The 23,114-nt window shown below is 33.0% G+C and overlaps 1 protein-coding gene across 1 annotated transcript; it reads left to right on the top strand.

The window, feature by feature from the left end:
* Window positions 1-8,939: 8,939 nt before the first annotated feature.
* LOC106461881 (proteasome-associated protein ECM29 homolog) lies at window positions 8,940-16,974 on the top strand. The gene has a single exon (XM_013921747.2). It carries the CDS (start codon window positions 8,940-8,942, stop codon window positions 14,379-14,381), a length of 5,442 nt encoding a protein of 1,813 aa, XP_013777201.1. The 3' UTR covers window positions 14,382-16,974.
* Window positions 16,975-23,114: the final 6,140 nt, after the last annotated feature.

The following is a 23,114-nucleotide window of genomic DNA, read 5'->3' as shown; positions in this document are numbered from 1 at the left end:
GGTTTCTTACCACTGCTGTTGTCTCTCTTCTTGTTTCTTTTCTCGTTCTTCTTGTTTCATTTCTTTTTCCTCCAACAACTGCTGCAATCTCTCTTGTTTATTTTGCTTTTCGAGCTGCTACTGTTGCAGGTTTCTTACCACTGCTGTTGTCTCTCTTCTTGTTTCTTTTCTCGTTCTTCTTGTTTCATTTCTTTTTCCTCCAACAACTGCTGTAATCTCTCTTCTTGTTTATTTTATCGATCTTTTTGTTTCTTTTGCTGTTCTTGTATTGCTGCCATCAAATCTGCTAAGTCGTAATTTGATTTGCCACTTCTCGTTTCCATTTTTTTTCTTTTCTTTTTCCATCCCACTCTCTGACACCAATTTGTTGCACATCTGCTTGTTTGTTTATTTCCAGTAGAAATTCATTCCGAGGAACTTCAGCGATACAAGTCCTTTCTGGTTTAAACCAGTTTATTTTTTCTCGATACAAACTTTTATTACACAGTAATTTCACAATCACTACGTTTCTCGTCACTTTAAATTAACTACTTTTATAATACACGCTATAAATCACAGCGATTCACAATCTCGATAACAAAACACACACTAGCTCGTAAATTACCCTGAACTCTCTTCGTTCAATCCCGCAGGTTTTCTCTGCCAGGCTTATATACTAAAAAAGAGGGCGTCCTGAACAAACTCGGTCTTCCATGATAATTCATGATCATTTGAGAAATTCATCACGTGTTACCAGAGTCACGTGACTTCCGCTGTCGTAACATAAACAAATGATATGCGAAATCAATACATTTGCAACAATAACTTAATAATCTCTCTGGTAAATTGCACCCACGGACTGCACGCAGCTATATAGGTATGCATGTAGTAGAATATGAGGATCCGTATAAACCACAGATTTCATTCAAACAATTGGGTGTCAACGGTTATACAGCCTCTATTACTTGCTAGGTAGCCAAATAAACTTAAATACTACCCTACATAGTGTGTAATGATGTGTTTAGTAATATTGCCCAGGCTTTATTACAATACTCACAGCCATTTTTGTTGTAGGCCAGACATTCCCAACCTGGGGTACATTTGCACTTCTCAGGGAGTACATAGGGGTCTGAGAGTATAACTATGGTTTACATTTTACATGGTGTTTTAATCTACAGTCAGACAAAGAGAGCAAAATGGCTCACATAAATATACACTCTTTAGACAAAAAGTTATGATCATGGTGAACGTTGTGATGTTATTGCTGTGTTACATTATAACTCATGTTTTCAATAAGTAATGTAGAACATAAGCAATATAGAACACCCTCGTTACAAATCAACTGATAAACTAGGGATCAGCCAACTGGGCAAGCTCTTCTCCCTCCATTAGTTAGAATGTCCAAGGGGTACAGAGGAACAAAAAAGGTTGGGAATCTCTACTGAAGGCTGAAGGAACAATATTAAATAATAATAATAAAGAAGAACAAATGGGCGATTCCTATTATGAACCACTACAGTCGTTCATGGTTAATCTTTTGTATTTTATTATAACTTACCGTAGAAGAGAACTTACAATGATTATATAGGCAAATGTTTGAAGTCATGCATTAGTGGGACAACAAATAGTAAATAACATATTTGATACAATGTGGTAATAGTTGAGTGTTGTACTGGCTTTATAACGTATTCGACAGAGTATTGTGTTAGTATTACTGCTAATATTAATATTTTTGGAAATGTTCGGTAATTTTCGTGACTTATTGATATACAAGTACTTTTAATCACATTTTTAAATTATTTCCTCTGGCATATAGGTCCAATGTTCGCGAGGAACAGTTTTAGCGCATCCCATAGATTTAATACTTTTCTTACAATAAAAGTAAACATTTCTTTTAGAAAAGAGCGTAATGAAATAGTCGAATTTATTTGCTTTTAATAATTGTAATCATACTAAAGGAGAAATTTAAATGTACGATGTCTAATTGCTTTAATACCGATATGGTGAAGAGTCTTATTACGAATAAATACCTATCAGTACTTTGGATTATGGAGGAAAAAATATTCAACATATACGTCACGTTTTCTCTTATAATTAAATGTTTTGGTGCAGAAAAAAATAAACTTTTAGAATATAATTATATCTTGAGAAATCACAAGAGCTAAGTTCAATAACATTAAAGTGTTTGAGTAAAAGTAGTTACATAGATGTTATAAAGTTTACAGTAATGCGATTGGTACATCACCATATTTTAATAGATAAGTTTTAAATTACTACAATTTAGTAATACTATAAAATCACTTGAAATGAGGCAACTTCGATTTGAATACACCAGAATATTTAAATTTTGCTTTGCGTGAACTTCTGACACATCTTTATCTTTACAAAATACGTTTTTTAAAGAAACTCCACTTTATACTAAATCGTAATCACAATGCTTTGTAAAAAGGATTCCACTTTGTATTTAATTCGTTACTACAGTGCTCTAAAAAGGGGCTCTACTTTGTGTTTAGTCATGAAAATAAATCCCAGAGAAAGAGACTTCACTTTGCGTTAAATTGTGACTACAATGTTAAGAAAAAAATGTCTTCACTTTGCACTTAATGATAACTTAATCGTGACTACAGTGCTCAGGAAAGGGGCCTTTCCTTTGTGATAAGTGGTGACTACAGTTCTCAAAAAAACGGGCCTATCTTTACTCTGAATCGTACTACATTGTTCAGAAAAAGGGGGCTCCATTTTGAGTTAAATGATGACTACAGACCCCAAAAATTGAGGTTCCACTTTTGCCCAAATGGTGACTATAGTGTCTAAAAAAGTGACTCTCCTTTGTACCAAATCATGACTATAGTGTCCTAAAAGGAACTCTACTATTTGTTTCATGGTGATACAGCCCAAATAACCTACTGTGTAACTTCTTGCTCAACAACAAACAAACAAAAAATCGTAGTGACTACATTTCGTATAAAAGGTGGCTGAATTTTCCACTTAATAGTACTACAATCACTAGAAAAAGGGCTTCATTTTCACTAAATCTCGAATAAAATGTCCGGGAAAAAGGAATCTCCTTTGCACTAAATTGTGACTACAAACTTATGTAAAAATACAGGTGGCACATACAAATTCAACCAGCCTGTTCTCAGGCCCGCCGACAGGGGGCGGCAAAGGTGACAACTGCCAGGGGCCCGGGCGAATGAAACCTGGTTATGCCGTAAAGCCAGCAAAGCATCTTTAGGCTATATCTTCATTTAATGATTAAAACCATAGTTTTGGCTTTTCTTTGCATATAGACGCTTGATACATTAAGAACGACTGAAATAATAATTTGAGTAATAATTAATATGTATTTGTTATTTTATAGATTTAATATATATTTGTTGTTACTTTATTAACGTTTTTACGCTTAAACTGTGAGGTAAAAACGGCTGCTGCTATGATTTTGTTTGTTTTATGAACTCGTTGCTGTCCTAATTTAGGATATTCTTTTTAATAGATTCTTGAAAATGTTAAAAAACAGAGAGAGAATGGGGGCCGGGCGAGGATGTTTGCCCCCGGGCCCATGCTGGCTCTAGACGTTCCTGGCTGCTCCCTAGTAGCAGCGGTACTCTAAAGATTTATAAACCTAAATATTAGGTTTTGATATCCGTGCTAGATACAGCACAAATAACCCATTGTGTAGCTTTATGCTTAACTACAAACTGGAGCTTTTCACAAGATTACATATTTTATTCTATTGTACATGTAACTTTTGTGTGGCTCATTGATATACATTTTAGTGTTTTTTGTTTTACAGTTTACATTTTTACAAAAATTTGTTTTGTATTACTTTCAATATACCATGTAAGTCATTAGGTGGACTGTTCAGCGGGAAAAGGATGCCGCCTGGGGTTACATAATTGTTACGTAATAGACAAATGATACTACATGAGGGTTACACAACTATTAGGTAATATGCCGACACTTGAGGGTTACATAACTATCACAGTGTTATAGTTCCACGAAGTGACACTAGAGGGCGCAGAGAATTCGCAAGCGAACCAACAGAAGCTGATGTAGATCAACATGTAATCAACTTTATAGCAATAATCAATGTTTTAAAATTGATAATTTAATCTACTTTGCATAACATTGTATTTCTAATTATCAGTACTGAAAAGTTTTTATCACTATTACAGTTTCACTTTACAAATTAAACATTAAATCTGCTATTTTAATCTTATCAGCTTTATAGTTTTTACTTGTATATTTAATTGTGTACATTTTACAAAGCTGGATGGTGTTTTTATAAGCGGATAGTATTATTAGTGGAATAGTTCAATAGGATGATGAGCTCACCATAGGGTGTCTCAACAAGTCATCAGTGTCTACATTTTATAAGTAAAACTGTTATTTTTTAATGATTATATTTCTATATATTAAGTATAACAATAAATGAGATCTTGACAAAATATCTCATAGGAGACTTGTATTAGTTGTTCAAACATACTTGTTAGAAACAGATATTTATGGCGTGTAATTCGTTATAAAATACTAAGCTAGATGGGCAATTATCTGACATTTGATTTTTAGTCTGAACACTGATTTGTAACTGACGATTTTGTATAATTTTTAAGTGAAAAGATAATATATGTTTCTGTAGCACTGTTTCAAAATCTATGTGAGGAATATATGAAGAATTATATTTTATGAGTCTAGAACATCAAAATGTGATCATCAATGAACAATTATTTATCATAAAATGGGATTGGAAGCTTGTTAATATTTAAAAATAACAAAATTAGACTGAAAAAGTCAAGATCTAACGTAAACAAACTAACTTTTATGAATTATGAGAAAAATAATGCATTGAAAGGAATGGTATATATATAAATACATATGTAAGTAAAGAAGGACCCAAAGTTCAGATGATATGTGTCCTGTTATAATTGACTAGTGTATAGAAAATGTTTTTGTGGTAAGGATTGATTTGTATGGTTGGAATATAAGAATTGCACGCTGTCATTTATAAACTAAATTCATTTATGTGTGAAATTGTATATTGGTGAACTAATACAGTTAATTGTTATAGTATACATAAATTGGTTTGAAATTTTGAAAGATATGAAAATAGAATTTCTGATCTTTTAAAAATATTTGAACTAATATATGTTGAAAGTGTCAGCCTTTAATATGATACAGTCTCATACACTTCTGATATCGTTACAAACTGTACATATATATATTCATCCATACCTACATGTGTTACAAAACATTCTAATTCCAGACATTTACTTTCAATATTATTGACTCTATATTGTACCAGTTTTAAGGGGAGACTGGTTGTCTGGCCAGTGACGACCTCTCCTGTACTTTGTGTTTCCTAACAATCAAAGTTTATCAATGGTATTTGAGTTGAACCTCTTAGACTGTATTAGTGTGAGTTAGAATTCTGTGCAAGATAATCATTGCAAATTATTGATTTATGCATAAAAAAGTTCATTCTTAAGTTGTATTCTAAAACTTTAAAGATTTATGCATAAAGTTTCAAACTAGCCCAAAACAAACTCCAGATAAAGATTTGTGAAACTATCTACATAATGGTAAGAATAGTAATAGTTAAACTTAACTGTTTTTACATAAATCCTTTAAACTTTTGCATAAAAATTGACTTTTGAAGCCAAACATGAGATTTAAATAATTGTTCTTTTAAGGATGATAATTTTAAAAAGTATGTTATGCAAATTAAATATAGAAGTGAAAACTATACTACAGTATGTTAAATGTGTACTAGCTCATAAAAAACACAATCAGTTATACTAACTGTCTTAATATTTATAAAAATGGAACATTAGGTGTAGGTAAAACCTTTTCAATAGAACATTAAATGTGTTAGTAACACTATCTGCTTATACAAATACATGTAATACAGTTAAATAAATGAAAACTATAAACATTAGTTAAAATCTATATGCAATCCTACAGAAGTACACTAACACTGTCTATAGAAACACCATCAGCCTTTGTAACACAAGCAAATTTAAAAGTGAAAACTGTAAATTAACTTTCAACATATGCAAACTAAAATATTTTGTCAAGAGCTCATTGGCTATTATACGTGATACACTGAAGAAAAAATAGTTATATTTGTAGAAGAATAACATAAGAATATATCAAATCCATAAGGCCAAACTAGTGAAACAGTAAGATTATATGTTCAATTATTTCCTGATATTTAGAGACGTTATCACGAAAAATCCACCCTTTTCAGGAATGTTATTTCTAAAAAACATGCTGTGAAAATAAGTTAAAATACTATTTGTTAATCAATCATTCTATGAACTATGGTAACATTGTCCTTAATAACATTATCCACCTATCCTATTAAATATTTTGTCAAAATCTCATTTATTGTTATACACAATATATAGAAATATAATTTTGAAAAAAGTATTACGTATGAAATATAGAAGTTGATGACATGTTATGATGAGCTAATAACCCTATTGAATTACTTCCCCAGTAGCACAACCTGTCTATACAAACACTAACCTTGTAACATTATCCTCCTATAAAAACACCATCTGTCTTTGTAATATTTATGCAATTAACCGAATGGCAACAGTGTCCCTAAATGATAAGGACTTAACGTGGCTATCATTATATTTTCTTCCAAAAATAAAACCAGTTGGTGAAATTGTTTGAAAGTTCAGAAGAACTTTCTTAAAAACATGTAGTTTCAGAAAAATAAAATCTATAATTTTAATTTTTTCTACTTTTTTTGATAAAAGTTTCCACACTTTTTACTTTTTAATTACTTTGTATGCTCTCAATAAATTGCTGCAGCTTATTTTTGTTATTCAATTTTATTTTGAAGTTATGTAACAGTTTTGAAACATAATCAAAACACACAATAATACAATTTCATCTTCTTCTATTTCTTTTATTCCTATTATTTTTATAAGTAATTTTGTTAATATTTTAAACATAGACACTAATATATTTCTTAGTTTGAAAGGTCTAAGTTTAAGTCATCCCAATTATGCTATTATTTTCCTAATTCTGCGGTCGAAAACTATTCAGTCACGCCTTTCATATCTATTAGGATAAATACTTATATATATATATATATACGATATCTTAAAGATTTACGTTAAAATGCAGTTTCTTCCTCTACACAAGCCAAGCAATAATAACTACATGACATTTTGGCAGTGATTTAAAGTCTGGAAAATTTTGGTAGTGAAGGGAGGTGAGAGGGGTAGATTGATATTTGATCTGAAGAGAAACATACTAACCTTACAGTTGCATATGCATTAAAAGCAAATGCATTTTTATGTGTCTCCAAAAACTTGCCAGTGGAGTGTTTTGTATCATTATAACTATTTTTACCGCCACTTTTTTCCTTATCGGTAGGCATACCAATGCATACCACCCCACATTAACCACTGATCAGAAATGAGTTTTCTTGAAAGCTCTAAAAGTGTTTCACGATCTACATTCTCATTGTAGCTAAATGATCACAAAATTAAATTACTAGTACCCTGAGTTATCTCTACTCCATGTGACAATCGTAAAGGAATCTTATATATATATATATATTGTTACAACAGCGGAAGTCACGCGACGCTGGGAGCATGCGAGCTGGAGTTTCTCGAAGGATCATGAATTTTACTGACAACTCTAGTTTGTTCGAGACGCCCTCTTTTTTAGTATATAAGCCTGGCGAGAAAAACCAGCGCGATTGAAGAGATATAGATAGATCAAAGAGATAGATTGAAGCGATAGATAATTGAGTCAAGCATGCAGTAGGCACCGTAAGTAAAGTGTGTGAATCACTCTGAGTTATAGCGTGTGTTATGAAGGTTGTTAAGTTTAAAGTGACTGTGGAAATTCTATGTATTACAAAGTTGTATCGAAAAAGAATAAACTAGTTTTAATTAAGAAAGGACTTGTATCACTGAAGTTCCTCAGAAAGAATTTATACCGGAATTTAACAAACAATCAAATACGTAACAATAAATATGAGTTGACGTCTCCTTTCGTTAGTTAATTTTCCGTAAATTCGTTCGGACGAAACTTTAGCGACACAAGTCCTTTCTTAAATAAAACTGGTTTATTCTTTTCGAATACAACTTTACGATACACTTAATTTTAACAGTCGCTCTATAACAAACGCTATAACTCACGTCTCACGTGGCCAACAATATTTTGTCCGCATACATTCAATTACTCATTACCTCACACATTCTCCGACTGCAGTTCAATTACTCCTTGTTCCGTCACGTTTTGACCGTCTAGTAGTCTCCCGACAATTCACGAAGGAACAGGATATTTCTAGAAGGAGGTGGCGTGATACTAGTCACGTGACCTCGCTGACGCAACAGTATAATACAACTACCTAATGAAACGCTAGAGAGCATTGTTGACTGAATTATGTTACAGAAAGCAATACCTTAAATACATATACCATGTTCTAAATTAGGATTTTAGACAAATATTTAAAACATTGGATGATATGAAATATCTATTATAGGAGAATGATATATATATATCAATTGGATATTACAACAGTTCTTTTGTTATTGGATTTCAACTTCTTAACAACACATGCAAAATAACTTTATAAAGCATTATCTGTATTTCTAGTTTCATCAACAAACTACCCAGCCCTTAATAGTTAAATACAATGTATCGCATACAGACAACAAAATTCTCACACAATTTAAAGTTAACTTCTTTCAATAGAACCAAGACTTTCTATTAGCCTTTATAAAATCATGATAAATATAAGTTAAATAAAGAAAATTATGTGGTAGTATTTGCGGTATTTAAGATATTAATTTCCCAGAACATCGTTATCAACAAAAATATTTCGAATATAATCTAAATTGTATTATACTTAAAAATGAAATGAAATTTCTAAATATCTCAATACACTAAATGAGACAAGGAGGACGCTTTAATCGCTTAAATAAGTAAAGATGGCTGTGCAGGATGAGATGGTTTTATTGGAACGCGTGTTTCTTCGAATTGGAGCTGCAGAAACTGACGAACAGTTGCAAAATGCACTCGCTAAGTTTTTACCACCTGTTTTGCTGAAACTTTCGAGCCCTCAAGAAGGCGTTCGTAAGAAGGTTATGGAACTTTTAGTTCATATAAACAAGCGGTTAAAATCTCGACCTCTGGTTCAGCTTCCTGTTGATGGATTATTACTTCAGTACCAAGATCCTGCTGCTACGTCTTTTATTGTTAACTTTACCATAATTTACATCAAAATGGGTTACCCCAGGTTGGAAATCAGTAAGCAAATAGAAATTTTACCAGGCTTACTTAGCAGTTTAGAAAACAAACCAGAAATGCATCAAGACGGTATTTTGTTGATGTTGATGCCTGTATTACCCCATGTAACGATACCAAATGATGCAGAGAAGTGCAAGGTTTTGTTTGGACTGAGAGATAGACCAAAAGTAGCAAAGTTACTACTGGATTATCTGCTTGACTTTCTTTTGATTCCCTATGGATTTGCAAGACCTAGTCCAGCTTCTAACCTTTCAGGTGAAAGTATCCCTCCCCCTGGTTTGAGTGAGCATGCACTGAAACGTACTGTTGGAGATGAAGCAATGCCCCCTGAAAACCTTGAGAAAATTAAATTGGGAGCAGTACGATTTTTAGCTTGTGGTGTGTACCCAGAACAAGATATTGTTGTTCACTTGATTGTGGCTGCCTCAGATACTCGTCATAGTGTAGCTAGCATTGCTGATCAAGAACTCCGGAAGATATCTGGTGTTGTTGATTGGAACAATAGTTCATTAGTGGATAGCTTATTCTCTTTGTTTCTAGGCTCAAATTACATCAAAGACAAAAAATCAACTGTGAAGCCTGAACATAAGCGATCACCTACTAACACTCGAATTCGTCTCAAAATTTTTCCTAACATCTTGAAATCATCTACAGCCTCCACTCAGTTTCCAGCAGCTGTGCAGGTTGTTTTTGATGCATTATTCAGTAGCAACACTAATGTGAAATTGAAGTCTATGGCAGTACAATTTGTTAACTCAATATGTAGCAACTGCAGTGAGAAGCAAATTTTACCAGTTGGAAAAGTACTTATTTCAGGCATGCAGAAGCTGATAGCAGAACCAAATGAAGATTCTAAGGTACGTAATCAAGCGTATGTTGCAGTTGGAATGCTAGGGATGAAACTTCCAAATCTTGTAACTGAAGATTTAAGCATTGTTAATTCCTTTTTTGATGCACTTGTAAATGAAGATCGAGATAGCAAGATTGCTATTCAAGAATCACTTGGACTTCTGTCTAAAGCATTTTGTAATCTAGAACCAAGTCTGCGTGGTATCATGGAAGCCCTTATAATGTCCAAGATAGAAAGTCCTGTGACTCAGGTAAGACAGATAGCTGTGAATTATGCAGCATCAATATTTGAAGATGATCACATTCCTTCACAGTATATTTTAATGTTGGCTGCTGGTGATTCAAAAGATGAGATACGAACTGAAGCAAGGAAGATATTGAGATCATCAAGAAAATCAGAAAAAAAACTTCCCCCGTTTCCAGATGTTGTCCATTACATCACTAAGAAAGCAGATCAAAGAATGAAAACTAAAGACAAATATGTTGTAGGAAAAACTTCTTTGGCCTTTAATCCTGAAACGTACTTAGAAATGCTACTATATTTAAGGAGATGTCTAGTAAACAGTGCTAATGTTCCTAAGGAGCTACAATTTGATAATCTAGATCCAGAGCAATCACCATATATTTCAAAGTATATAAGAAAACTGTTGCTTTCAAATACTGACAAAGAGAGTAATGCTGTGAACAACTACATAGCCTTAAACAAGCAGTACTTGCTAGCTTTTGCTGATGCACATGTTGTTTATATTCTTTTAGAAGTTGTTGCCGGTGTTCCAGATATCTTGCCAAAAGAGTTTGCTGCTCACGTATCTTTGGTTAAAAGTCTAATGATGTCAACTAAAGAAGATGTAAGAGAACATTCAGCCAAACTGTTTGCTATTATTATTGCTCATGACAGTGAAAATATATTTGTGAATTCCATTGAGGAGCTTTTAAAAAATGTGAAGGACAATAATCTGGAATCTCAGCATGGTTCTTTGATAAGTGTGGGGTATGCTATTGGGTTTTGGTTTCGACAGATGAAAACGCAAAGCAATTATGCTGCTAAAATAGAGGAATTTACTAAAATTGTATACAAGACTGTATCAACAATGTTGTCCTACTTGAAAAATAGCAATTCCCTATTGACATCAGCAGTTTGTCTAGGAATTGGTGAAATTGGAAGAAATGGTCCTTTGCATACTTATTTTGAAATGTCAGGTGGGTCACATTGTGATGTACATTCTAAAAATATTGATGCAAAACTAGAAAGCAAGTTATTAGTTAAAGAGCTTGGAGACATTGCATGTTCAGAAAAATATCCTATTAAGTGCAGAGAGCGTGCAATTCAAGCTTTAGGGTACATTTGTGTTGGTGATCCTACATTTCCACATTGCAGGCTAATCATGGAAAAGCTTCTTCAAGTGGCTTTTGAGAAATCAGATGTTGATCTTCATTTTACAGTAGGTGATGCTTTGTGTTGTGCAGCACTTGGACCCTCCTCGTCAGCTGCAAGGAATTTTTGGGTTGAGCTGAAGGATGATTTCAAGTGTAAAGAAACAGGACTGAAAGAAGAAGAAATGAAATGGGTTATTATAGAAATACTAAGTAAGTTTGTTGTTCATACAAAACCTGCTGTTAGACAGGCTTCTGCAGTTTGGTTGATTAGTATTTTGAAAGACTGTGGAAACCACAGCATTGTCAAATCATTTTTTAAAAGTATACAGAATTCTCTATTAAACTTGCTTGCTGACAACAGTGAAATTACTCAAGATATTGCATCTAAAGGTTTAAACCTTATATATGAACTAGGAGAGGAGCAGGATAAGAAAGAACTTGTAAATCTTCTCCTGGAAACTTTGACTTCAGGTAGAAAATCAGGTGTTACTGTATCTGATGACACTAAGTTGTTTGAAGAAGGAATGTTGGGTAAATTACCAACAGGAGGTGGGATCAGTACTTACAAGGAAATTTGTTCTTTGGCATCAGACTTAAACCAACCAGATCTTGTGTACAAATTCATGCACTTAGCTAATCATCATACTCTCTGGAATTCCAGAAAAGGTGCTGCTTTTGGGTTTGGGAAGATTGCTGAAAAAGCTGGAAAACAGTTGTCAGAACACTTGCCTAAAATTGTTCCAAAACTGTACAGATATCAATTTGATCCAAATACAGCTACCAGACAGTCTTTTATAGCCATATGGGATTCGGTTGTTTCTGAGCCACAAAAAACAATAGATCTTTATCTGGCAACAATTCTTGATGATTTGCTGGAGAACTTAACTAATCCTCAGTGGCGTGTGAGGGAATCAAGCTGTTATGCCATTAGTGATTTGATAAGAGGTCGAGATTTAACAGAGGTTATTGGTTATTTACCGTCTTTGTGGGAGACTTTATTTTTGGTAAGAGATGACATTAAAGAATCAGTGCGGAATGCTGCTGAATCTGCTCTTAAGGTTCTTAGCAAAGTTTCGGTGAAACTTTGTGATTCTACTAGTGGAAAAGCAGGAGAACAAGCTTTACAATTAATTATTGTGTGTTTGATCAAGAAAGGATTATGCAGTCGAGTGTCAGAAGTAAGAAGTGTAAGTCTTTTGACAATTGTTCAGGTGAGCAAGAATGCTGGGCCTTTGTTAAAACCACATATACCGTTATTAGTGATATCACTGCTAGAAGCTATCAGTGATCTTGAACCTGAGGCATTAAATTATCTTAGTGTTAAGTTAGGATCAGAACAAGATACTCAAGAGAAGATAGATAATGCACGTATTGCAGCATCACGCTCCTCACCAATGATGGAGACTGTCAATCACTGTGTGCAGTATATGGATAAACAAGTCACGGAAGAGTTGGTTCCAAGGCTAGTTGATTTAATTCGTAGTTCAGTTGGGTTGGGTACTAAAACTGGATGTTCATATTTAATATCAAATCTTACTTTCCAGTGTCCGAGGGAAATAGAGCCATTTGCTGGAAAACTACTGGCAGCATTTATTAATGGACTTGGGGATAGAAATGCTGCTGTTAGAAAAAGTTATGCAACAGCTATTGGTCATCTCGTTAAAGTTGCTAAAGACAGCAGTGTAGAAAAAGTATTGGTGAAAATCCATAATCTGTATCTTGAAAAAGAAGAAGCACCAGCAAGGTCAGCATGTGGGTACACTATTCAAGCAATGGCAAAATATAGTCCCGATGTACTTCGTGCACATAGTGCTCATGTTTTACCATTAGTGTTCCTGGCAATGTTTGAAAAAACATACAAAGGAGAAAAAAAAGAAGCTAATGATTCCAACCCATGGGAAGAAGTTTGGCTGGAATTTACTACTGGTTATGAAACAGCAATTCGTTTATATTTAACTGAAATAGTAAGTCTTATTCAAAAAGGCTTAGAATCTCAGTCATGGCTTATGAAAGAACAAGCAGCCACAGCTGTTGCAACCATGGCAACAAAACTGGGAGGAATGTTAAAACAGCCTTATCTTGGAACTTTGTTGAATACTTTATTATCAGGACTATCAGGAAGAACATGGAAAGGAAAAGAATCAATAATGAATGCATTATCTTTGATTTGTGTCAATTCAATGGATCAAATCACAGAAACTGAAGGTGAAATTTCTGTTCATCAAATTATTCAAGTTTTAGTGAAAGAATGTAAAAAAGAAAATTTAAAATATAAGGAAGCAGCTGTAAAAAGTTTAGCAGCAATCTTGGAAAAACACCAGTTGGACTATTTTGGTGATCTCTACAATATCTTGGTACCTATTCTGGAAAAGAAAAATAGCTGCCCTCACAATAATCAACACAGCAGTAGTGAGGAAGAAGACCCTAGGGAAAACTTTAATTTCCAGATTGTGGCATTTGAAGCATTAGGATGTGCATGGCCTTCTGTTCCTGAAACTCAAAAAAAATATCAGACGTCTTTCTGTAATCTTATGACATCTAAGTTTCCAGTCAGCACATGGAAGGTTCAGCTTTCAATCTTGAAGGCATTAAATTGTTTTATCAAGAATACAGTTTTACCAAATGAAATACAAGAGAATGCTAGAGGAAGTCCATTCTCTCCTTCACTGGTTGAACAAATGTTGAAAATTGTATCATCTGCTTTTAGTGTGGTGAAGTACAGCACTTTGAGAATGGAAGCTCTGGACGTGACAGAGAAGCTATTATTGAAGATAAATAAGGATGATTTAAACCCTGAAAGTGTTAAACAACTCTGTGGATCTTTGACTTCTCTCATGGAAAACTGTAGTCCAGCAATGAAGGAAAAAGCTTCAAAAATTCTTATAATTCTTAAATAAAATACAAAAATTGCACATAAATCTGTGTACTGAGACTATTTCCATATATACTTGTCATCTATGATTACTTCTGTGTCGTAACAAAGCAAATGAACATCTAAAACTAGATATTCCAAAAGTTTATACTAGTGCATTTCATGTAAAGAAGTCTGAAGAATGTATATCATTTACTATTTACTAAAGTGCTGCTGTTATTAAATGTATGAATTGTATAGTGTTCTGTGATATTATGGTACTTTAAAATAATAATTATATTTAGGTAAGATTTGAAGACTTGTGTTTTGGATTATTCAAAATATTAACTGTTCACATTTGTATGAGCTTCAGTAAGTCATGATAATTTTAATTAATTAACATATTTGTTAGTAATTTCAGTTTCTCTGAACCCTTCAAATTATACAGTGTTTTGGTTGTCCACAAAGTGCCATTCTTGCTTTAAATGTGTCTCTTAGTTTACTTCCAGAGGTTAATTGGAGTCCTGTTCATAAATATTTAAGCTTCTCTAAAAATTACTTAGCTTTTAGTTTCTAGGAACTGATTCCATTTAACTTGAAGATTTGAAACACAAATTCAGTTAGAAAACAGGTGTTATACTTTTATTAAACATTTTGTAAGATATATTAATTTGCAAGAAGTGTAATGGGTAGTTTTGGATTGTTTTCCTCTTACTTTTAGTAAAATTGTGTATTAAAAAGGAGAATTCTATTTATAATGAGTTTCACAAAGGTTTATTGAAATATCCTAAGTAATTGTAAACACAGTGCCAGATTAAAGGAAGGACTTCATCTCTGGGCCATAAGTAGGCTTAATCCTGCCCTAAGTAATCAGGTTGGTTAATTTAATGAAGTAGTGATAAACATGGTGTATACAAAGTAATAGTAAGCAAGTTAGTTAATTTAAAGGAAAGTCAAGTGAACATGTTCAATTTAATGGATAGTGATAAACAGTTTGCTTAATATAATTAAAAATTGATGGGAAACATGTTGGTTACAGTAATGGAAATTGTAATATACATGTTTAAGGTTAATTGATATAAAAGAAAATTTATTTACTAAAAAGTAGGGGTAAAAAAGTTGGTTATTATAATAGGGAATAGTGACAAACATTTTGGTTAATATAATGAAAACAGGTTAGTTAATAGAAAGTAGTGGAAAATGGGTTGTTAGATATAAAGGGAAGTAATCATAAACATTTAGTTACTTTAATGTAATAGGACATTGTGGTAAACAAGTTGATTATTGTAATGGAAAGTGGGACATAGTGATAAAAAAAAGTTGCCTAATGTAAGTATGAGTAGTAGTAAACAAGTTTGCTAATATAAATGGGACATGGTGATGAAAACATTGGCTAATATAATTATAAATTGATTAGGATGTTGTAAAGTGGCAGTAACATCAGCCCATTTTAGTGACATAGTTTTAGCCGAATTAGAACCAGTTTTCTGAGCTACAACTGCAAATAAACATATTCTGAATGAACATAGATTCAACATACCTTGTATGGATGGTTAGTATGGAACAATATTAAAATTATAAATAAAAATTATAATTTCAAGGTGATTATATTCCTTTCATTCAAACAATTCATTGGTAATTGAAAAATGTAAGAATTACAAAGAAAATTAATGTGATTATATTTTTGCTCTTGAAACAATAAATTCATTGGTAATTGAAACAGTATTACTATTGATGTACTTGAACCAGAAGTAAAATCTTATCACTCAGAATACCAGTAGTTTCCATATGTTGTGTGTAGGTACCTTGATAGAAAACTATAGCTTTCTACAGAAATAATGTTATTTAGTTGTCTTTAACAGGAGTAATGGTTTACATCTACTCTCATGTTACTGCTTTAAGATTTTACAGCATATCATATGGTTGTAGTATGTGATAATGTAAAACCTACAGGATATTTTGTGTATATTAACAAATTGTTCTCTTCAGTATACTTTCCAATATCAGTTTTTTTTTCACTAGATTACATACTGTACTAGGAAACTTTCCAGCTTTCAAAAACAATATTTGTATTTCAAATATTCAACAAGATACCATTGTTGCTAATTTAATTATATGCACGCTGTTAAACCTTAATCTATTACTACTAGAAAAAAACAGAAGTTCATGGGTGATGTTAAAATTAAAGTGAATCATACAGTTTATTTTTGTAACATTATAGCAGTGTTACTCTGCTCAAGAACTCTGGTGTACACCATCGTAAAATATGATCTTACACCGACGACGCACGAAGAGTTGGCGATAATTTTACGGACTTATAATGCTAAAATCCAGGGTCGGATTTTTTGTTGTAGACAGAATTCAGAGTTCATTGGGTAACCTTGTGCTAAAACAAACAGACTGAACACTAAATATCTTGCAGTATTTATATTTATTCTATTAAATGACATGTTTTCCAATGGTTTCACCAATAAATGTAACTTTATAATAGAAGCACTTGAGGTATTAGATTGTTCAGAAGTTTATATGGTTAGTACGAAGTTAGGTGTTATTGTCTACTGTTAAAAACTAGAAAATAGTATACATAAAAGTATATTATTTAACCATGTATTAAAAAACTGTTATATATCCTAAGTAGGTTTGAGTGAAAATGTAAACAACAACAAGTGTGTATATATATATTTTTTTCTTTGAAATAAATTATAGACACAATACAATACAAATGGTTAGTAAGAGTACAGACAGGCCTACGTTTTTCAACTGTGTTTGCGTTTTAAAGGCTAGTTCAAGTTTACCCTAAAGCTGAAAGCATTTTGAGGCCATTTCATACCTGTTTTTTGTGATGAGTTTTGGATTTTCTCTTTGAGAGATTTCCAAGTAAACTGAATACATATGCAGTTGTTATAATTAATAAAATCATGTTTGCTTTGTTGAACCGTGATGGTGTATTTTGAAACGCGAATTTTTCTTCTTGACTAGTAATATCACAGTTGCGATACATCTTTTAAATACAAAACTATTTAGCTGGTTGGAATTGAATTAACAAAATTAGTTTCACTAAATGCAGAATTAATGTAAATCACATTAACATATATTGCCTAAAGACATTGTTTTCTTTCTTTTCTATTGATATGAAAGGTGGTAGGAACATGTATGTATGATACTTTATGAAATAAAAACAAACGTGGATCCGTCACTCAAATTTTTTGAAGGTGTTGCCTATCTGCTTGTTTGTTAATTTCCGGTAGAAATTATTTCCGAAACTTCAGCGATACAAGTACTTTCTTGGTTAAACCAGTTTATTCTTCCTTGATACTAACTTTTAGCACACAGTAATTTCACAATCAATATGTTTTTGAACTTAACTACTTTTATAACACACGCTAAAAATCACGCACTTTACTTACGGTGCCTACTATTCTCTTGACTCGATTATCTATCTCCCGCTGGCTTTCTTTGCCAGGCTTATATATACTAAAAAAAAAAAGGGGGCATTAGATCACACTCGAGCTGGCGGGGAAATTCATGATCCTTCGAGAAACTCCAGAGGGCATGCTCCAAGCGTCACGTGTCTTCCGCTGTCGTAACAAAGGTTTCCGCATTTCTTACCTGACTGGTGTTGGTTGATATAGTTATGTTGAACTTTACGAATATATTACATGCGAAGTATATTTTTAAGTGTTTTTTTTAAAGGCATTCCGATTTGCTTCATAAGAAATATCAGCATTAATTAACTTATAACTATTAGGTGATTTTGGGTGGAATCGCAAAGATCCAAAATTGTTTTTGTTTTTACTATAAAACAAAAAAAAAAACATTATCAATTCTTTGTTCAAAAGCTGCAGGTAACATTTCAAAAAACTGGTAATGAACACGATAAAATCATTAGGGGTCAAATTAATTTTACTTAAATAGTGAAACATTAAAATACTGTGTAAGAAAAACAATTTTAACATTACATATCATAACATCCTTTCGAATTTCGTATTTTTTTTTTCACATGGCTAATTTTAAATCGCTTGTCAAACAAAATACAATGTGTACTTAGTAATTTGAATAAGCATGCACATGTATTTTACTACATTTTTGAAATGCCCTTAATTTCTTATTCCAATTTATGTAATATCTTCTAAAACATGTTAAGTCCTGGTTTTTAATGCAAGTTTTAAACATTTCTAGGACACACATCCTCACCAGTTCTTTTGGTTAATTCATGAAAGATACGAATGCTTTTTTTTCTGCTTTCTCTTATATATATATATTGTAAAATTAGGTTTGTAAGTTCGGTTTTTCAGAACTTTTTTTTTTTTTGGCATTGATACTTATTCCTTATGATAAAATCTAATTTATTTCATTTACCTTAAACCTTAAAAAGATTTTGGTTTAATAACGTGTGTTTGTATATATATATATATAAGTGAGAGCAAAGAAAAATCTGTCAACCACATTACATCTGCCGCATACGGTGCCGACGACGGCCGTGCATAACGTGGTGGTTAGGGCATTCGACTCGCAATCTGCGGGTTGCAGGTTCAGATCCTGTTACCGAACTTGCTCGCCCCTTTTAGCCATGAAAGCGTTATAAAGAGACAACCAATCACAGTTTTCGTTGGTAAATAGTAGCCCAAGAGCTGATGGTGAGTTGTGTTGATTAGCTGAACTTCCTCTGATCTATCACTTCTAAATTATGGACAGCTAGTCCAAATAATCTTCCATTAGCTTTGCGCGAAATTCAACAAAACAAAAGAACCGATGATGCCTTTTACTCAATACTGAAGTAAGTAGGCTTGCTGGGATATGACAGACATAGTGACAGTCTAAGTGCTATTCATATATTCAACTTTTACGAGTAACATCTGTAACGATTTGAACTAGACTAAGTAAATAAAATTGTAATAATAATCAGCTTTATTTAAGTCATTTGCTAGTCAGAATTACAACTTGCAACAGTGTGAAATGCAACCTATTTACAACCATGAAACAAGTAACAAAACTCTGGACTTTCATTTAAAAGTAACAAACAACAATGAAAGTTTCTTACAGTGTTGATCAACTATTTTTGTGGCGTGAATGCCTTTTACAATTTGGCAAAACATGATTATAATTAATAATTCATGTCATAAAACATTATGTTAGGCCTTATTCTAAAAAGCACTAAGTTACTAATCTAGTCGCTAAGCGATTTTAAAGAATTAGAAAGGTATATAATAATTATATTTAAACCACACTATGATAATCATATCTATTGCTAATCATGCGATCGCTCAATCTAATGCACCTCAGGCCGGTTGACCAGTTAAATTCTAGCACTGGATTTGGTATTGTCATGGCTGGAATAGTCCAGGAAGTACTTTCTGTAGCGAATGGTATAGTATTAGTGGTAATAGGTGTATACCAAATCAATCCTATTCCATATTTCATAGCAAATGGCATTCCAATCTAGAACTTTTGAAATAAAACAGAAACGTGTGGCTAGCTTAATCTTTGTATTTAATAATTCACTTTCCAAATATTATAGTAAGTCATTGATGTTCTTTCCTTTTTTTTCTACCTTGTTGATGTCTTTTTTTTATTTTACTTTTGTCTTTACTGTAATTCCTGCTGTACTTCTCCAATTTTGTAATGACAACCTCTCCATATTTCTTCAATTTTATTGTTGTAATCTCTCTATATATTTCCAACATTTTCATCGATTTTGTCTTTAATCAATTTATTTTTTAATTTAGTCTCTTTTCAATACCTGTCTTTTTCGCGTGTCTCTTTTCTTACATTCCTGTCTCTTATTTCTTAATATTCTTCTATTTTTCCAATACTTTCCTTTTAGTCCGCTTTAAGTTTCCTGAAAACGTTTTCTTTGTTTTCTTTAATTTCCTATCTCATTCTTCTAATTTTCTGTCTTTTCTTTCTGGTCTTCTTTTACTTTTTTATCTCATTCCTCTAAATATTTTCTTAATAATTTCATCATCTCTACTAATGCTTCCCTTTACATCTTTGAAGGTCAATAAATTACTTAAATTTGCTAATGGTACTAAGGTCTTTGGGTGTTGATAGCTGTGAAAAGAATGCTGCTGCTTTACATAACTGTTCCTCGGTTGGGCAGTGGTAAGTCTACGGACTTACAATGTTAAAATCAGAGGTTCGATTAAAGCACCAAACTCCAAATTCGGAACACAGATACAATTTTCTGCGGGAATTAACATGGACTATGTGGTCGCGGCCTCAGAGACCGCAAGTTGAGACCAAAGTGACCAATATAGCAATTTTTGGCAAGCAGGACGACCAATTGGTCTCAAATTGAAAGGCCGGATTTTTTGGTAATCTGTGATTAAGAGAACTGTTATTTACCTTTCTTCTCTGTGTGAGGACTTCTCCTAATCATTTTACTCAGGTTCAATTATGTGTTAAACGACTTAAAACTTCGTGGAGCCTTCACTTGCTTCTCTCCCTTTCTGCTCTTTCCCTCCCCCTCTTCCTTTTACGCATACATGCCTACTCTCTAACTTCCCCTGAAAGAGGTTAGTGCTTTCTCCTGAACATGCGCGCACACTCCCTCAACTACATAGGCTTGCTTCAGCCAAATATTTTGCTTTGCTTGCGTGTACTGTGTACTCGTGTATCGCAAGAATCAGTTATACGATTACTTTAAAAAACTTTTGGTATCAGCAAATTTTCATTTATGATGTGTTGCAACGAGAAGAGAATAAATCAGTTCTTCATGAAATAGAACGATAATAAAGTCAGAATCCGCTGCAAACTACACTTCACCACACAACAGAAATCAGGACACCAAAATGTAAGGAATTTTGTTTTGGAAACTTGAAATGTCATGCAAAGCACATGAAAGAGGCAGGAGTAATATACCCTGTTTTGTTTTGATAAAATAGCTTTAGCAAAATTTTATTTTTTTCGGACATTGCTATTCTTATTGATTTTAGTCAAAATACTTGGTTATGTAAAGAAATAAATAAGCAACTGTAGTACTTTTCTAAGCTCTTTAGTACTTTCCATGAGAGTTTTTCACATCTATTTCTTACTTTTATTTTACTGTTAGCAGCTGAAGTAGAAAACTGCCGATCATCAAGAAATCAGTCACCACTTCTGCCATTAGACTGTTTACATGACATCATAGTACCACACTGTCAGTAGCAAATAAGCTCGTGTGGTGCAATTATATTTATGATATGGCGCTGTACACATTCCCAGCTGACCCAATAAACTTGGTAGGTATTTGGATGTTGATTATCCTCTGAGGGCGTTCGGAATTTAGTGTTGTAGGTGTACAAGTGCTTATGAACATGTATATATATATATATATATATTATTATTACTATTTACCACTAATACCACTAAACAGCCTATAGACATCTGTTCAGTTGCCCGGTATGGCATCATAATGTACAGTAAGCATTCCTTTAAATTGGTTAGCTGGGAATAACGATCTTGGCAAGCACATATTTGGTTTGTATTATTTTTTGTGCTATGCTACTTGACTGGGGGAGATAAGGCAAAGTGCTAATCTCTGCCACACCTAACACTTTACACAACTCAGTGAAAAGTAGGCTTTTGAAATTAGCTCACTTATCCATGTGGATCTCTTTTGGTGCTCCAAAGCATGTTATCCATGCTAACACATCAGCTATGGACTGTGCCAAATTATCAACCAATGGATAAGTCTCCTCCTAATTTGTGAAGTAGTTGATGGCAACGAGTGTGGTTGCTTAGTATCACAGGGATGTTGGGTTGCTTGTTAACCCTCAGCATGATGGATGTATCTGAGTATGCAATGAAGATGACTACAAACAATGCACTGGTGTCAGAGTGCAATGAAGGCATTACATAAAATACTGTACTTGGTTTATTTGTAGTTAAGTATAAAGCTACATAATAGGCTATCTGTGCTCTGTCCACCACGGGTATCAAAACGCGGTTTCTAGTGTTGTAAGTCTGCAAACATACCACTGTGCTACTTGGGGGCACTTTACTTGGTTCAACATGCAAGAAGATATTAGCAAATCACTGCAAATCTAATCCATTATCCTCCTGAATAGTAGCAGTTTTTATTTTTACATATGATTAGTCATTGCTTTCCTATTAGATTAACATGTAAAGTTCTTAACAGAATAATTCCAGTATGACGATACATCTCCTACAGGACAATAATGGATCATTCTGGAACTATTACAGACAATGTTCGAATATGCATGAAAATATTATGAACTGTATTTAAAGTAATAAACAAAGCATGTGTGCTCAACTTATTCAGAAAATATTGTGTATATGTAGTATTCTCGGTAAGATTGATTTTCCCCAAGAGTGAATAACATAGGCCTGCATAATGATGGGAAACTATTTAATAATGATATCACAGATTGATTTATTTTAACTGAGATAAAATTGAAAACTTAATCATTGACATAAATGTTTAAATACATTGGATAGTTAAAATGCACAATACGTTTGTATTTAAATTTAAGTGTCATATAAACATATGTTAAAAATTACGGCAAAGTAAATTTTCGATAATTTGCCCTCAACCCTGGCCTACAAGCTCCCAAAGTTTGTGCAACAGCTCAGCCTTTGCGAGTTCAGTGGTGAGTGACGTCGTTCGTTCGTTCGTTTTTGGCAGTTATTTAGATTTAAAAATAATTATTTCCGAAGAAATAATTACTAATCTAGGGTGCTCGAAGATTAAACAATCCTCCTTAACCCCGCGCGTGGCCAAGGAATATGGGCTTAACTTGAGAAAACAGGAAATTAATGCAGATAAGGTATTGTTACG

The sequence above is a fragment of the Limulus polyphemus genome, unplaced genomic scaffold, assembly GCF_000517525.1.
Source record: "Limulus polyphemus unplaced genomic scaffold, Limulus_polyphemus-2.1.2 Scaffold1052, whole genome shotgun sequence".
Lineage (NCBI taxonomy): Eukaryota > Metazoa > Arthropoda > Merostomata > Xiphosura > Limulidae > Limulus > Limulus polyphemus.
The sequence above is the reverse complement of the archived record's forward strand: the minus strand, read 5'-3'. Positions and strand labels throughout refer to the sequence as shown.